This window comes from Beauveria bassiana, assembly GCF_000280675.1.
Source record: "Beauveria bassiana ARSEF 2860 unplaced genomic scaffold BBA_S00007, whole genome shotgun sequence".
Taxonomy (NCBI): Eukaryota; Fungi; Ascomycota; class Sordariomycetes; order Hypocreales; family Cordycipitaceae; genus Beauveria; species Beauveria bassiana.
Genome location: NW_007930842.1, coordinates 1,076,486 through 1,092,009, shown reverse-complemented (window position 1 = coordinate 1,092,009; position 15,524 = coordinate 1,076,486). Strand labels below are relative to the sequence as shown.

Below are 15,524 nucleotides of genomic sequence, written 5' to 3'. Positions count from 1 at the left end.
AAGTATTGCCAATAGTCTACCACGACTCGATTAACCTATTATTCAAGGGTCGCATGTATATAAATACGGGAAAGACAGCGTATACCCCCGAGCTCATGGCAGCGGATCGAGAGGCAACGCTGGGGGCACTACCCAGTGAGGCGCGTCGATAATTTGTCATTGATACATGTTCTCGCTTGCGCACGAATATATGTACTATTGGCGGTAGGGTATGCTGCACTAGCCCGAATTTCCATCCTGATGCCCAGTGAGCAGCCTGATACCCAGCGCAGCGCAGCGTGCAGCACCGAGCGGCCTGCTGACAAAGGGCAAAGGGGTCAATCACTGGTACGTGGCTTTGCGAGAGAAATATCTAGAGCGGGGGACGCTGGCCGATTCTTGACTACATCTCGGTCGGGGACGCAGTGTGCAATCCCTCGGCCGCTCCAAAGCTTATCATAAGTATAGGTACCACAATCCAGCATTACAACAGAGGGAGGCCGCTTTCACAATTCCTCTCCGGCGCTGCAACCAAGCCCTGACTGGGGTCCCGAAAGGGTACATCGCAACGATTTCTCTCCTAGCAGAGAGTCTTGAAGCTATCACACACAATGGGCGAGCCACCGCTAAATACCTGTGAGTACTCGGATCAGGCGTGGCGAGGCCATACTCGCTAAGATATTCGTACTCGCTAATATCTTTCCAGGCCACAGGTACTCAGTCACCAGATGCGAATAATAAGTGCCAGTACCAGGTAGTTATTTTGGTGATGCTCTGAGTGGCTTATTATTAAACCCCTCAAAAGTGACCACCCGCTTCCTTCTCCACTGGCAAAGGGATGAGAGCGCCATCTGTATGCGTGCAGGGTTAGTATTCAGACGCTCGATAGCTGGGATTGAATGATGTACCAGTAAGTAGGTGTATATATTCGTAATGTGAAGAGAGAACTGCGCCTACTTTGTTGTTACTGGCAAGCCCCCAGTATAATCAGTACCTGTTAGCTATTTATTGAATATCCTGGAAAGCGACGCCCCGCAAGCCTCTCCTGAGGTACTTGGCCAGTCTGTGCCGTTACATCCAAGATGCGGAGATGCTTTATCCAGTTGGCGCTAACTAAATTAACTAGGTAGTGAGTGGCTAGATTGCCATCTCGAAGACCGGAAGCTAGTCTGGAGACCGAGTGCGGATTAGGTAGTACTCGGTGGACAAAAAACATGGCGCTTGTCTACCTACAACCACTGCTAATCATGCGCCAAAATCAGTGTAAATCCGCCATGTTTTTTGTCCACCTCTTGGGTAGGTAGGCAAGACCTATTCAGACAGCAATTCCCTTTTGCTACCTCTTGAGTCTTGAGCCTTTTGGTAACCCGCAACTACCTAGGTAACTTAGGCTGGCACGCTGGTAGGCAGGTGGTAGCAGGCACGCAGGCCGGGTTCTTTTGCTTGCTCCACACCTCCACAATCAACCGATCGCTCAGCCGTTGTTTTTTAATGACTATAATAACTGGCAAGATTGGTTGGCTGGCACTGGGTAGTCAAGTAACTTACTACTCGCTGGAAATTTGTCGTCGTGTTCGTTCACCTGCCCTGATGAGATTCCTGCCCTTGTATACATATTTCACACATATGTCAAGGTCGCTGATTCCCGACTCCACTACTCGGTCTTCAGATCGCGGTTCTTCTCTCATACAAGCCTCGTGTGCCATCTCGCTGCTGCTCCGTGGCCCCCTCACCAGATTTATCCAACTGCCTCCAACTGCCTCCAACTGCGCCGCCCATCTTGGTTCAATACTTGCCCCACCTCCTTTGGCCTGTTGCTCCCACGCTCATTATATAGTTAGCCATTGCTTCTCATCTCATCCAAGCCCTGTTTGTCTCCCAACGCCCGCAGACACCGTCTGTTTTGCAGCATCCGGACGCTAGGATTCAACCCCTTCACATGCACGCTCACGGACTTTGACCCTCATCCTGCTGCTCCGCCGGGCCTTGGCCACAATGCTTCCCACATTCGACAACGAGTTCGGGCCTATTCTGCCCGGCAAGTTCGACTTCACCTTGTTATTCGAGCTTGTCATGCTAGGCATGGTTCCAGCAGGCATCGTCATACTTCTCATGCCTTTTTATCTCGGTAGGATGCTGCTTGCCACTCATAAAGTCCGACCTGGTCCTCTTCTCTGGTTTAAGCTTACTGCTGGCACTGCACTCATCGCGGTACAGCTCGCAAGTATTATCTCGTGGCAAAAGGCGGGCTTGTATCGGTCAGGTGTGTCTCTCGCGGCATCCGTCATGTCGTTCATCGCTTCACTCTGTGTTGTCGGTCTACTCTACATCAGTCACACCTTTTCATTGCACCAATCCTCATTCTTGAGTGTCTATCTCTCCGCGACAATGCTCTTCGACATGGCAATGACGCGGTCCTATTTTCTGCGAGGCTCACTCGATTTTCTGGGTGCATTGCAGGCAACCATCGCCGTCCTAAAATTCACCCTTGTTGTGATAGAAGAGATACCGAAACATCATCTATTCCATTCGAGTTCGTTTCGCCTGGGCCCGGCAGAGCGTGGTGGGTTTTGGGGCCGAGCATTGCTCCTCTGGGTCACCCCAATTCTTCGGTTGGGCTTTGTCAAAGACCTCTCTGTTGATGAGCTGCCGCACATCGGTGATCAATACGATTCTGAACCTCTCTTCAACAAGTTTGTACCAAATTGGAACGAGGGTAAGTCTTTTTACGGCGCCTGGTTCTGGCAACTCCCCCGTCCCATGATGGTGTGTCCATCAATACTAATTGTAAGCCAGTGGACAGAAGCACCAAGCTGCCGCTGGCTCGTGCTTGTTTTCGCACGCTCCGTTGGCAATTCTTGATTCCTATATTGCCTCGGCTATGTTTCATTGGCTGTTCATTCAGCCGGCCATTCTTCATGGAGCGTGTAATTGATGCTGTCAGTACAAACAGTGCTTCCTCGGCAGTTACCAATGGGCTCATTGGTGCCTCTGTTCTCATTTTCGGCGGTTTAATGGTGAGTTGTCCGTCATTGGGTGCCATCTAGCTACATCTTGGCTGACCAACTCACTTACCAAGGTATCGAGATCCATCTTCGAGCGACTAGAACTACAAGCAATAACTTGCGCGCGAGGGATTCTTGTCTTTGCAATCTACAACAAGTTGCAGAGGCTCACCATTGACCAGCTCGAAAATTCAGCTGCCGTTACGCTCATGACAACGGATATGGCGGGCGTTCAGGAAGGTCTAGGCTATATGCACTCGACTTGGGCATCTTTGGTGGAACTTGGTCTCGGAATCTATGCGCTTTATACTTTCGTTGGCTATGCTTGCTTCCTCATTTTTATACCTTCCTCGAGTCAGTAGGCGCCGAACGTATGTCACATGAAAGACTTCTAATCACTCTGGACAGTTGCTGCCATGGGCACCTATATGGTCACCAAGAAGATGGCCAGCGCAAGAACCGCTTGGAACACCAAGGTCGAGACCCGTGTCGCCGCCACTTCCAATTTTCTAGCCCAACTCAAGAGTATCAAGGCCATGGGGCTAACAGATGCCATATCCACATACCTGCAAGAAAAGAGACTGGACGAAATCGAAACATCAATGATTGAGCGTAATTGCCGTATCATGATTTACGGTATCTGTAGGCTAAGCTCGACACAAATTTGCTTGCTCTTCGAAGGTGACTTATACTTACCAGCACTTGATAGATGGATTTGGCGCTGCGATGACGCCCGTGGCGGTTCTAGCTGGTGCCAGATTTTGGACACGTGCCTCAAGGCCGATGACAGTATCAGAAACCTTTGCCGCCTATGCCGCCATCTTCATTGCGGCTCTGCCACTCAACAGCCTCCTTGGCCATTTACCCTATTATGCAAGTGGGTATGCTTGCTTTCTACGTGTCCAAAAGTTTCTTACGCTTCCTGAGCGACGGGACCAACGCGAAAGCCCTGAACGAGTAGAAAATAAAGCAGAGAAAACAGAGAAGAACGAGACTGTGCACGGTCGACCCAGCAAATATGCGGTTACGATGAACAACGTGTCTGTTAATTCTGACTTCTCGGGCCCTATACTGAAAGATGTTACATTACGCGTCCCCACCGGGTCTCTCGCCATGATGCATGGGCTTGTCAGTAGCGGCAAATCAGCTTTCCTCAAGACCATCATGGGTGAACTCAGCGTCAACACAGGCACTCTAGAAGTTGCTTCAAAGATCATTGCTTATACCAGCCAAACGCCATGGATACGGAATGCCACCATCAAAGAGAACATCATCGGCCCTTACCCATTTGCTGAGGAACTTTATAATGAGGTCGTCTATGCGTGCGCACTCGACAAGGACATCGCCGACCTTCCAGATGGCGACAGCAGTATGGCAGGTAGTAATGGCTGTAACCTGAGCGGAGGACAAAAGCAACGCTTGGTAGGTTGAAATTACTAACAGAACTATCGATATCAGTGGTTGATGACACGGTAAATAGGGTTTGGCGCGCTCCTTGTTTGCTCAAACCTCGATCGTTTTACTGGACAATGTCCTCAGTGCTCTAGACGCTGACACCGCAGAACTGGTTTTCAAGCGAGTCTGCGGTCGAAACGGACTGCTTCGTCGATGGAATTGTACAGCGATCATTACGACCAATCAGCGTAAGTAAATCCATTACATCTTTGAAGAGTGTTGTGCAATCGCTTATATTGTTGCACAGCTAAGCTTCTTGAGGAGGCCGACATCGTCTTTGAGATAAGCCACCAAGGTCGGGTCCGCCAAAAAGAGATGAACAGCCGAAACAATTCGGCCCGTGGCGTTGCGACCAACGTTCGAGAAGAAACTCCGGGACCCGAGATGGACGTGCCTGCGACATGTGAAGAATTCGAACCGCCGTCAGTTGACTTGGGCGGACAAGTTCCAGAGACGAACAAGCCCGACCAAAAAAGGCGACATGGGGACTTGTCACTCTATGGTTACTACTTCCGTACTGCGCACTGCCTGTTATTTGTCACTTGGTTTACCGTGGCTGCAATTGCTGCTGTAATGGAGAGGATGCCCCGTAAGCACTCGACTGTACAGTTTCAGTTCTGACTAATTACTCACTCGACTGAAGAAATCTTTATGCGAATCTGGTTAAGTACAGACGCAGCAAACGACTGGTATTTTGCAGGCTTTGCAGCTCTAAGCCTCGTAGAAACCGTGGTGACGTGTGCCTCCGGTGCTCAATTTTTGAAGCAGATCGTGCCCAAAAGCTCAGTTGAATTACACTCAAGACTTTTGCAAACCGTTCTGGACTCGACACTTTCGTATCTCAGCCATACAGATGCCGGGTCTCTTCTCAACCGATTTAGCCAGGACATTTCTCTTATATCACAACAAATGCCCTTGATGTTAATGACGACAGTCTCCATGTTTTTCAACGTTCTAGTTGACATGGGAATCATCGCATCAGGAGCTAAACTCACGCCACCCATCATTGTTTTTCTCGTTGCGATTTTATATGGCATTCAATATTTTTATCTGAGAACCTCACGTCAGCTACGATATCTGGAGTTGGAGACGACATCGCCGCTGGTCACACACTTTGCAGAGACAAGCACTGGAATGGCCCATATTCGTGGTCTTGGTTGGCAGCGGTCTTTCGATAAAGAGCTGATTACACGCCTCAACCACAGCCAGCGACCGTTTTACTACCTACTATGCATTCAACAGTGGCTGACCTTGGTGCTAGATTTGATGGCATTTATTACTGCTGTCACTCTTGTCAGTGTAACGACTGTGTTCCCAGAGTCTAGTTCAGACAGCGCCATTGGCTTGGCTTTGTTGAACTTGATTTCATTTAGTACCACAGCGTCATACTGTTTACAAATGTGGGTACAATTAGAAACGAGTCTGGGTGGTCTCGCTCGAATTCAGTCTTTTTGCAAAGAAACTCCCGTGGAGCAGGACCGCGAGGATATGCCAGCACTTCCAGACAACTGGCCATCGAGTGGCAAGATTGACTTCAATTGCGTCACTGCCAAATATACGTAAGCCTTGGTGGAATTTTATCTGCCTGTGCCCGTCTACTGGCTAATACTCTTGCAGTGGGCTACAGGGCGAGGCCTACAATGCTCTCAAGAATACGACAGTCAGCATTCAGCATGGCCAGAGAGTCAGTATCAGTGGGCGAACTGGGAGGTGAGCTACAACTTTTTACACTCTCGGTATTGATAACAATGTAAACTGACAATCATCTGTAGTGGAAAAACGTCGATGATGCTCGCACTCCTGAATTTGATTGAGTTCTCCGGCAGCATCAATATCGATGGGCTTTCAATCAAGATGATTCCTCGACATGTTCTGCGCGCAAACATCACGACAATGACACAGGAAGGTGTGGAATTGAAGGGGACAATCCGTATGAACACTTTTCCGTTCGCTTTGAGCCCCCCCACCGACGCTGAAATCATCGCGACGCTCGAACGCGTTGGTCTTTGGGTTCACGTTCGTCGGCAGGGGGGTCTGGAGTCTGACATGTCGAAAAGTCATTTCTCCCACGGCCAGAAGCAGCTTTTATTCCTCGCTCGGGCGATTCTACACCAGCAAGTCAAGCAGACGAAGATTATCTTGGTAGATGAGGCGACCAGCTCGCTGGATTCCACAACGGACGAGAATATGCGACAACTGATGGCTGAGGCTTTTGCGGATTGTACCGTCATCACCATTGCGCACCAGAGAGATTATGCCGCCGAGATGGATCTCGCAGTCGAGTTAGACTCGGGCAATCTTGTACGTGTGCTCCGTCGCAGTTTGCGCACCGGAGCGTGGGTCAATAGCTACTAGAAGTGACCTGTCTGTCGCCTGTTCTTACTAGCATGCGTCAATTCAGTTGCATTTCGTTCGAGATGTGTTCCAATTCAATTTTTCCTCGTAATCTATCACTCAAAGAAAGAGCCGAGTTGCTTCTTTCTTCCCTGCCGACTGCACTAAGAAGCCCCCTCCTTATTAATGCTGACGAATTAATAGAATGGCGGAGCACGCGGGCGGTGGTGCTCATATATTGACGCTGGTATGTATTGTCTGCATCACTAGCTGCTCTCGTGCAGCCGCTTCGCTTGCCTCGCACAGTACAAATTACTTGCAGCTCAGGACAAGGCGATGGATGGAGCATGGTGCACCCACCACCCATCACCCACCACCCAAGCTTGGCAGGTCAAAGGCACTCGCATTGGCGCATGGTTTGGTCCGCACGTTGTGAGTCTTGGTGCAGGAGGCATGTGCATTTTCTTCGAATCCTGCCTGTGAGTTTGCGAGGATTGTGATGATGTTAGTTATATGCATGGGTTGAGCGGGACAAGCAAGGCCAACAACGCCTCTTGGCAAAATAAATAAATCTCGGCGCCACCCTTGGCGCGAGTTTTCCCCGCAGCTGGTTACCACTTTCCTCATCAGGACTTAGGGCCAAAATCCTTTGGTAATTATGTCAGCATGAGATTATGCCCTCGCCAGGTCGACTGCTGTGTGCACGCACGAGACTTCAAGTCATTTATTACTGGTACTCCGAGCGCCCTCGAGCAGGCAAAACTGACGCCACTTGCGCCACTGGACTACGTTGGCACGGTTGGCTATCTATCCATCACCCTGCAGATAGGGGAACCTTGGATGGTAACACGAAACTACTTGGTACTGATAGCTGACAAGTACAGCGAACGGCGGACGGTACACGCTTTTCTTGGTCATCAGCTTCATTCTCTCTTTCAGCACAGCACTGAAGAAAGCTACTGGTTGAATGTCTCTGCCAGATGTTTCATCACAAAGGACGGGGTTGCTATTCCAACGGTTCAGCCAGACCAGTGTCCGGCCTCCGGCCTCCGGGTCCCAGACGCCCTCGTGCTAGAAATCTAGCTAGGCCGCTTATAGCTCAGTCTCTTGCTCAAATTATGTCTTCATGACAGGGTAACCAGGGTACTTTTGTCTTGATCCTTGCTCGTCTGTGGAGTATGGGGGCGCTTTGGGGGGTACTTGTCGGCCAAGTACCTCTGGAGGAGGTTGGTGGCGTTAACTTGCAGTGGAACTGTGCAATCTCCCTACGCGCGAACAAGTGCACCATTTTGGCTGTTTATTTCTGGTGGGCGAGTTGCGAAATACAGGTTGCAACGGGTGGGCGCACATGATTTCAAGACACGATTGGCCCGACTGTTCACTATGGTCAAAGCCACCCGGCAAGTTTTGGCTGCCAACCATACCGATGGTTCGTAAACTCCACGCCTAGAAGCAGTTTCGAGCGCAGCCAACCGGTCAACTGGCCTTCTCACCAGGTCCATCTGTCTTGCATGCTCCGCTCATGCGCGTCTTGCTTTGGAATTCAGCCAAACAACGATACTGATCCTCATCGTTGTTTTCAACTGAAGGCGGATTCCACCTGCTGATATCGGGCAAACCCCCTCGAGGCGCGTGTCTTCCCCATCTTGTTCCAGTCTTCTCCGCGCTCGACCAGAATGAACAGACTGTTAGGTTTGGCGTTGGTCCTGCTGGACCCAACAGAGGCCTACGAGTACTTCATCATCACAGCAGTTCCCGCCGGCATAACCATACTTTTCACACCAATTTGGAACGACAATGTACCCCAAGTCGTTCTCATTGGTGAACCTGCTCTTGCTTCCACCAAGCTGGCGGTGTCATGTGCTATGCTCATAGCTCAGGCTATGAACCTAGCCATACGGTGCTACGACGAGTCGTCATACTCTCTCCAGACTATGTTCGCCGCAGTGCTCTCATTCTTCGCCTCCCTCTCTGTTGTTTGGTTCTTGCAATTCTCAAAACGTTACGCCTTTCCTTCAATCACATTCCACAACATATTTCTGACCACTACTCTTCTCTACGACCTCGCAATGATGCGGCATACGGAAAAAAGTTTAGGCAGCATCGGCTTTTCTCAGCTCGTCACTGTAACGCTCAAACTTTTCTACGTTCTTTTGAACTTGTCTTTCAAAAACCCCATTCTAGTTCTTCAACCTACGCTTCTTGAGGGCCGAGCAACAGACGCTCCGAGTCTACCCAGCATTTGGTCATGCCTTTCATGGCCAGGTCTGGTTTCCGTCCCGGGAAACCTGGAAAACTGTGACTTGAAGAATCTACCGGAGCCGGCCTGGAAACTATGCTCCGAGGCAATCTTCCGCCAGTTCAAAGTGCAGTGGAATAGTGGTAAGTCAGCCAGCTTCTTAGAAGTGACCTAGCTAAGCCACGGCAGTCGACAAAAATTCCGAGCAGGCTCTGGCAAAAGCAATTACCTGCACACTAGGCAGGATGCTTCTTTCCACAGCTCCTTTGCGCTTGGTCCATGCTGTCTTCACTCTTGCGCAGCCACTGTTGTTCTTCCAGATCCTCACCACAGTGTTCCAAGACGATGCCAAATCTGTATCAACCGTCGTAAATATCGCAGCGGCAGCAATGATATGGATTGGAAAATCTGTGAGTCTCATTGTATATTGAGCTTCAATGTACTTCATCCCTTGTACTTTAATGATTGACTGGAAATCAGATACTCAAGGTCATGTTCACAAAGCAAAGTGACTGCATCATAGTCTCTATCAGAGCGATTCTGATCGCAGCCATCTACGATAAAATGATGCGAGTCAGCGCAATGGACATTCAGAGTTCAACTGCCCTTTCCCAACTTATGGATGGTATGCGAAGCATCGAGATCCTAATCGTCTCTACCCAAGACGTTGCTTCGGCCGTCTTCCAGGTGTTGCTTGGCATATGCTTCCTCTGGTCATTCATCGGAAATGCATCGCTGTTGATCTTCGTTCCGATCACGCGTAAGCTAACCCCATTCTGGTCTTTCTAATTCTATCTTCTGATTGTTCCCACAGTGGTGGCTCTTGGGTCTTTTCTCAGCGGAAAGCAAGAATCTCATCGTCGCAACCTGGTTACGGAGCGACGCAAGTCCCGTGTAGCGCTCACTTCTAGCATTCTCAAACAGCTTCAAAGCATCAAAATGATGGGACTCGGCCCAGCTCTTGCAATGTACTTGAATCGGCAGAGAAAGTCGGAAGTGGACGCTTTGTTGTATGAACGTGGCTCCCGAATGCAGGGGTTCTCACTGTGTAAGGTCTTCCAACACGAGCACATTCCATTGTTTAAATCTTGTTCACTGATATAAATGACTTGAAAGTGGCATTCAGCCATTCGATGACCCCGATTCTAGTCATTGCTGGCTATCTATATCTGACTCAACCTTCGCACACCTTCAGAGTGGCAGAAATATTCACTTGCTTCATGCTAATCAGAAGTGTGTCCACTGCTTTCAACGTTGCCGTGGATTGTCTGTCTTGTGGGCAGCAAGGGAAGCAAATTTTAGATCGCATACAGGAATTTCTTTTATTGGACGAATTGGTCGATAAACGCCTCATAACGGACGCAGCAGAAGATGGTAGCGAGGTTTCTAGTCTCATGGGAGCAACTCCAACTGTCGAACTTGTTCGTGTAACTGTCATGTCAAAGACTGGCGAGGTAATACTTCTTGATGCGACTTTGAGAGCTTTTCAATATGGCATGACCATGATTTTCGGGCCCGTTGCATGTGGAAAATCTGCTGTACTGCGCCTCATTCTTGGCGAAATCACGCCGAGCAGCGGTCGCCTTACCGTGTCTTCCGGACCCATGGTATATTGCGCTCAAGATGTCTGGTTGCCCTTTGTTTGCATACAGAATGGCATTGTTGGAGACGCTGTCTTCGATGAAGAGTGGTATGCACTTGTCATCCGTGCGTGTGGCTTGGAACACGAATTTGAACAGTTGCCTGATGATGATATGACTGTGATTGATGGCCCCAGAGGCAGACTGAGTGTTAGCATGAAACAGAGAATATCGTTGGCTAGGGCAGTTTACAACCGTCCGACAACCATCGTCCTCGATGACCCGCTCAATGCTGTCCAGTACAACATGGCTTCTCAAATCTACGAGAATCTATTTGGCGATCGTGGCCTGGTATTCAACTGGGAGTGTACTGTCATTATGGCTACCAACGACTTTGGGCACTTGCAGTTTGCCGACGCCCTATTCACGGTTGGCTACGATGGTCGTATGAAGAGCCAGATTGCCACGACGTACAGGAGCGCCGCCAATGTTCGAGCGATGTTGCACGATAGCAATGGCCTTTTTAATTTCCCGCCGACTCTTGAAGAGGCCCCGGAGTCTCCACTGCATCCTCCACCGGAGGAGCCCGACGAGCGTGACAAGACTGCCACGCATGGCCAAGACGCTTCGCTTTCGTCGTATTTTCAGCAACCGGCGGGCAAGAAAACAATACGGACTTGGTACATATCCGTGGCAGCTACGGCAATTATGGAGAAGATGCTGGAAATATTTTGGAGCTTGTCGCTGTCCGACAGTGTCTTGAGCCCAGCATATGTTGCCGGCTATGCTGCCTTCGGCGTCGCTAGTGTCCTATGTAACCGAATGGCAGCTCATCTCTACTTCACGCGCATCAGCACAAAGTCTTCTATCGAACTGCACTGGAGACTGGCCAAGACCGTCATGGTGGCGACGCCGGAATTTGTGAGCAATGCCAACATTGTCTCCTTGCTGAAGCTTTTTGACGAAGACTTGGAAACGATATCAAGACGACTTCCCATCACTCTGATGCAACGCTCTTTCAGTAAGTTCTCTTCCTTCTCCATTCATTGACCGGCTTTCAAGCCACTGAGAGCTCAACTTGGTCGCCTTGTTGCTGACTCTGTTTCAGTGATGATTTCTTTGACTTTGGATGCACTGATAATTTCTTGCTGCGCCAAGTACACTGTGGCTTTCATTCTAGCTCTTTGGGCTCTTGTATGCCGCATTCGGAGCCAATATTTACCATTCGCCCAGAGACTATACCTTCTTGAAACCCAAGCTCTGATGGGTGTAACTGTACGCTGCTCCGAAACCGCCGCGGGTATCGAGCACATTCGCGCGTTCAAGCAGCAATCCGCTTTTTACCAAGACTTCCATGGAGCTCTTACACTGTCCCAAAAGTCATACTACTACGTGCTTGAGGCTAAACGTCAATTAGAATACACGATTGCTATCTTCACCACTGCTGTCGGTCTAGCGACCATCAGTCTCGCCTTTATTTATCCGCAGTCCTCCTCGCCAGCCCGTCTCGGGCTTGCTTTGTTCAGCATTGTCGAATTGCCAGAGAAGTTGAACTCAATAGCCACCATTTGGTCTAAATTAGACGAGTCTCTCGGGGCTGTTCTTCGTATCCGCAGATTTTGTTGTGAAACCCCCATCGAAGTTGATGAAGAAGAGGAGCCTCTACCCTCCAAGTGGCCATCAAAGGGAGCTTTTGAGTTCTTCAGGGTCGCAACAGAGAATGAGTATGAACGCGACTAATCAGAATTTTTACTGTGGCTAACGAGAGCGTAGCGGTGTGAACATTGACGAAGCTTCAACGCGCGTGCCATTAGTCGACGCTTCCCTCGAAGGCACACAGAAGATCGTTGTTTCTTCACGAACCGGGGGGTAAGCAGCTCCTCATTGTCGAATTTTTATGTATTTTCTTCAGGAAAAGTAGCCAACACAACTGACTATCGTTCAGCCGGCAGCCGTCTTTGATACTGGCAGCGCTGCGCATGATCAACTACTCTGGCGCTATCCGACTCGACGATATGAACATAAAAAATATTCCTCGAGTAGTTCTCAGGTCCTCCATGACAACCATTACGAGAGAAGGTCTCGAGCTGGAAGGAACACTTCGCTGCAACTTGGATCCGCTCTCAATGTTGGAACCATATTTCAGTGACGCCGATTTGATCAGCATGCTGCATCGCGTGAAGCTGTGGGATGCGGTGCAGCGTCGCGGCGGCCTTGATACCAGTATGAAGCGGATGCGCTTCTCCAAGGCGCAAAAGCAACTACTGAGCCTTGCCCGTGGTGCTCTGCACAGGCGCAGAGAAGACACAAAAGTAGTGCTTATCGACGATGCCATCACTCATCTAGATGGTCATACAAGTAAAAATGTATACGACTTCATTGATGGGGAGTTTGCTACCTGCACTGTTCTTATGGTTGCCTATGACCTCGAGGCAATCCGGACTGCAGACACAGTCATAACCGTTGAAGGAGGAGCAATTACCGGCGTGCTAGAGCGGGCTGATTCAGAGTGACGAGCAAGCAACCTCGTCGATTTTATTGACAGCCATCATATTGTCGAGCTCCGTCTCACCTCAATTGGAGAAGAGGCGTATTGTGCCTAGTGCTTTCCGGTCCCAGAGGCCCCGACAATTGAGGTTTATACATTTGGTGTGCAGCTTAATACATGTGGACGTCGATATTCGAGCTACTTTAATGTAAATGGGCTCAGTTTTTAGCCACTGTTATGAGCTGATGCATCACATATGACTGCAAATGATGTTCGGCATCGAACAGACTTGGTGGTGATGGATTAATACCATCTCAAAGGGGTTCGTGGCATGCTTCTTCCCCTTGGCCAATGGAGTCAGTTGTAGCGACGACGCCTCACGCGGCCCGAGACCAATATACTTCCCTTCACGCTCCCCATTCAAAATGCACGTGCTTTCTCAAATGTCTCTTTCAGAGAACACGATTAACTGCCATCGACTGTTGGGTAGAGCATAATAAACACCATGCATTAGGCTATACACAACCTCATCTTCCTACAATGAGTCCGTGCAGTTTTTTTTTTAGACATCAAAAATATCCCCCACACCAAGCACGCCGCCCCGGCGCAGGTCCACAATGTCCAGCCTCCAGCCCTCCCAGTGCTTCAGCGCGCGCTTCAGCTCCTTGATGCGCTCCAGGCGGCGCATCTGCTCCTCCTCGTGCGCTTTGCGGAACGCCTCTTCGTCAAACTCGGCGTCGTCGTCCTCGAGGAGCCCCTCGTCGTCATCGCCGCCACCGGCGAGCGCATTGAGGCCGTTGGTGAGAAATTGGCCGATGCCGCCGCTCGAGTTATTGCGCTGCGCGGGCGAGCCGTATGGCGCTGACAGGTCGACGTCCTGGAAGCCCGACGACGACTCCATGTCGCGGCGGCGCTGGATCCACTCGCCGCTGCGCAGCTCGTGCACCTCCTTCTCGAGGGCACGAATCTTCTTCTCCAAACGCTGGCGTTCTTCGTTTTCAAGCTCGTCCATACCCTCGTCGTCGAGGCCGCCGCCGCCATCGGTGGACTTGCGGCTGCGCAGCTTGGTGTTCTCGCCCTCAAGCTTCTCAACGCGGGTGCGGAGCTCAGCGAGCTCGGCCTCGGCCTTGTCCTTTTCGCGCTTCAGCACCTGCGAGCGAGCGTCCTGCTCCTTGTGCAACGTAGTCAGCGTGGCCGCCTTCTTCTCGAAGCTGTCGGCCTTCTTGGCAAGCTCCTCATGGGTTGCCCTCAGCGCCGCCAGCTCGTGCTCCAACGTGCTCGCCTTGGTTTCGGCGCTGGATCGCTCGCTGCCTTCGCGGACCGCCTTTTCGGTGGCGCGTTCCAGGTTTTTCTTGACGTCTTGCAGTTCGCGCTGCGCTTTGCCAGCAGCAGCCTCGGCACGTGCCACCTTGTCTTCTAGTGCGGCGACCTGCTCCTTCTCGGACGACGCTCCGCTCTGGTGCCGCTCGAGTTGCGAGCGCAGCTTAGAGATCTCAATTTCCATCGATTCGATTGTTGACGTCTTGGAATCGAGTTCGGCCTGGAGCGCCGGGGGCGGCGATGTGGTGGAAACGGATTGGCGGTGCGCGTGGCCGGAGCCGCGCGAAATCTGCTGCTGAAGCTGGGTATTCTTTCGTTCCAGAGAAGCAATTTCGCCCTTCTATATGCTGCTTAGCCAATTTCATGTCGCTGTAAACAATTTCTTACCAGCTTCTCCGTATCGTCTGAATTCTTTTTGTCTTCAGCTTCCCGTAGATCAGCAAGTTCGTCCTCCGTCTTTTTCCATCTCTTCTCCGAGTCAGAATATTCTCTCTGAAGGCGCTTGTTTTCCTTTTCTAGCTCCTCGATTCGGGCGACGTGCTTTCTGTAGATGTCTGGCGCAGTGTCGCCGTCCGGGCTTAACGGCCCTGGTGAGGCAGGCATGCCCGATATGGAGCTCGCTCGGAATGATGTAGACCTTGCCTTTGACTGTTCAGCCAAAGAAGGTGCAGATGTGGGCTCAGATTCGTCGGCCTTGCTGTCATCAGACTTATCCTCGATAGCGGAGTCCTTTGCCGTGTTGACATCGTCCTTGGTGACTTCGGGAACCCCGTCTTCAGCTGCATCAACAGATTCCTCCTTTATGTCATCTTTTGAAGCGTCGGCGGCTTTCTTGTCCTTCTTCTTCTTGCGTTGCTCGACCTGACGGGGCTATTGTAAGCTTGGACAGGGTACGTGTTACCAGGTTAAACGCACGCGCTTCTTTGCGGCCGCAATCTTTTCCTGCCGCGCTTTCTCTTCAGCGTCCGCCATGTTCCTAAAATTGTATGCTCGAAAAAGGGGCGGTTCAAGTCGCGCGCTCGCTGTCGATATAATGCGCCCCGATTACTTTGGTCTGCATTGGGTTCAAGCTTCGACGGACACAGGCTTGAGCTATGTGGCGTGGCTTCAGGGATGTCATACAG

At 50.7% G+C, this 15,524-nt stretch overlaps 3 protein-coding genes across 3 annotated transcripts; 2 read left to right on the top strand and 1 right to left on the bottom strand.

The window, feature by feature from the left end:
- Positions 1-1,974: 1,974 nt before the first annotated feature.
- Positions 1,975-7,256, top strand: BBA_03574 (canalicular multispecific organic anion transporter 1; the record flags this gene model as incomplete). The annotated part of the gene is made up of 12 exons (XM_008598671.1): positions 1,975-2,695; positions 2,776-2,996; positions 3,149-3,338; positions 3,393-3,626; positions 3,694-4,406; positions 4,465-4,627; positions 4,687-5,028; positions 5,083-5,998; positions 6,057-6,149; positions 6,212-6,775; positions 6,978-7,020; positions 7,080-7,256. The coding sequence occupies 12 exons, from the start codon at positions 1,975-1,977 to the stop codon at positions 7,254-7,256; spliced, it is 4,377 nt and encodes a 1,458-aa protein (XP_008596893.1).
- A 900-nt stretch (positions 7,257-8,156) lies between these two features.
- On the top strand, positions 8,157-13,105 carry BBA_03573 (ABC transporter; the record flags this gene model as incomplete). The annotated part of the gene is made up of 9 exons (XM_008598670.1): positions 8,157-8,202; positions 8,466-9,155; positions 9,202-9,422; positions 9,493-9,772; positions 9,827-10,022; positions 10,244-11,613; positions 11,773-12,316; positions 12,366-12,461; positions 12,538-13,105. 9 exons carry the CDS (start codon positions 8,157-8,159, stop codon positions 13,103-13,105), a joined length of 4,011 nt encoding a protein of 1,336 aa, XP_008596892.1.
- A 537-nt stretch (positions 13,106-13,642) lies between these two features.
- BBA_03572 (M protein repeat protein) lies at positions 13,643-15,372 on the bottom strand (the record flags this gene model as incomplete). The annotated part of the gene is made up of 3 exons (XM_008598669.1): positions 13,643-14,740; positions 14,788-15,270; positions 15,316-15,372. 3 exons carry the CDS (start codon positions 15,370-15,372, stop codon positions 13,643-13,645), a joined length of 1,638 nt encoding a protein of 545 aa, XP_008596891.1.
- Positions 15,373-15,524: the final 152 nt, after the last annotated feature.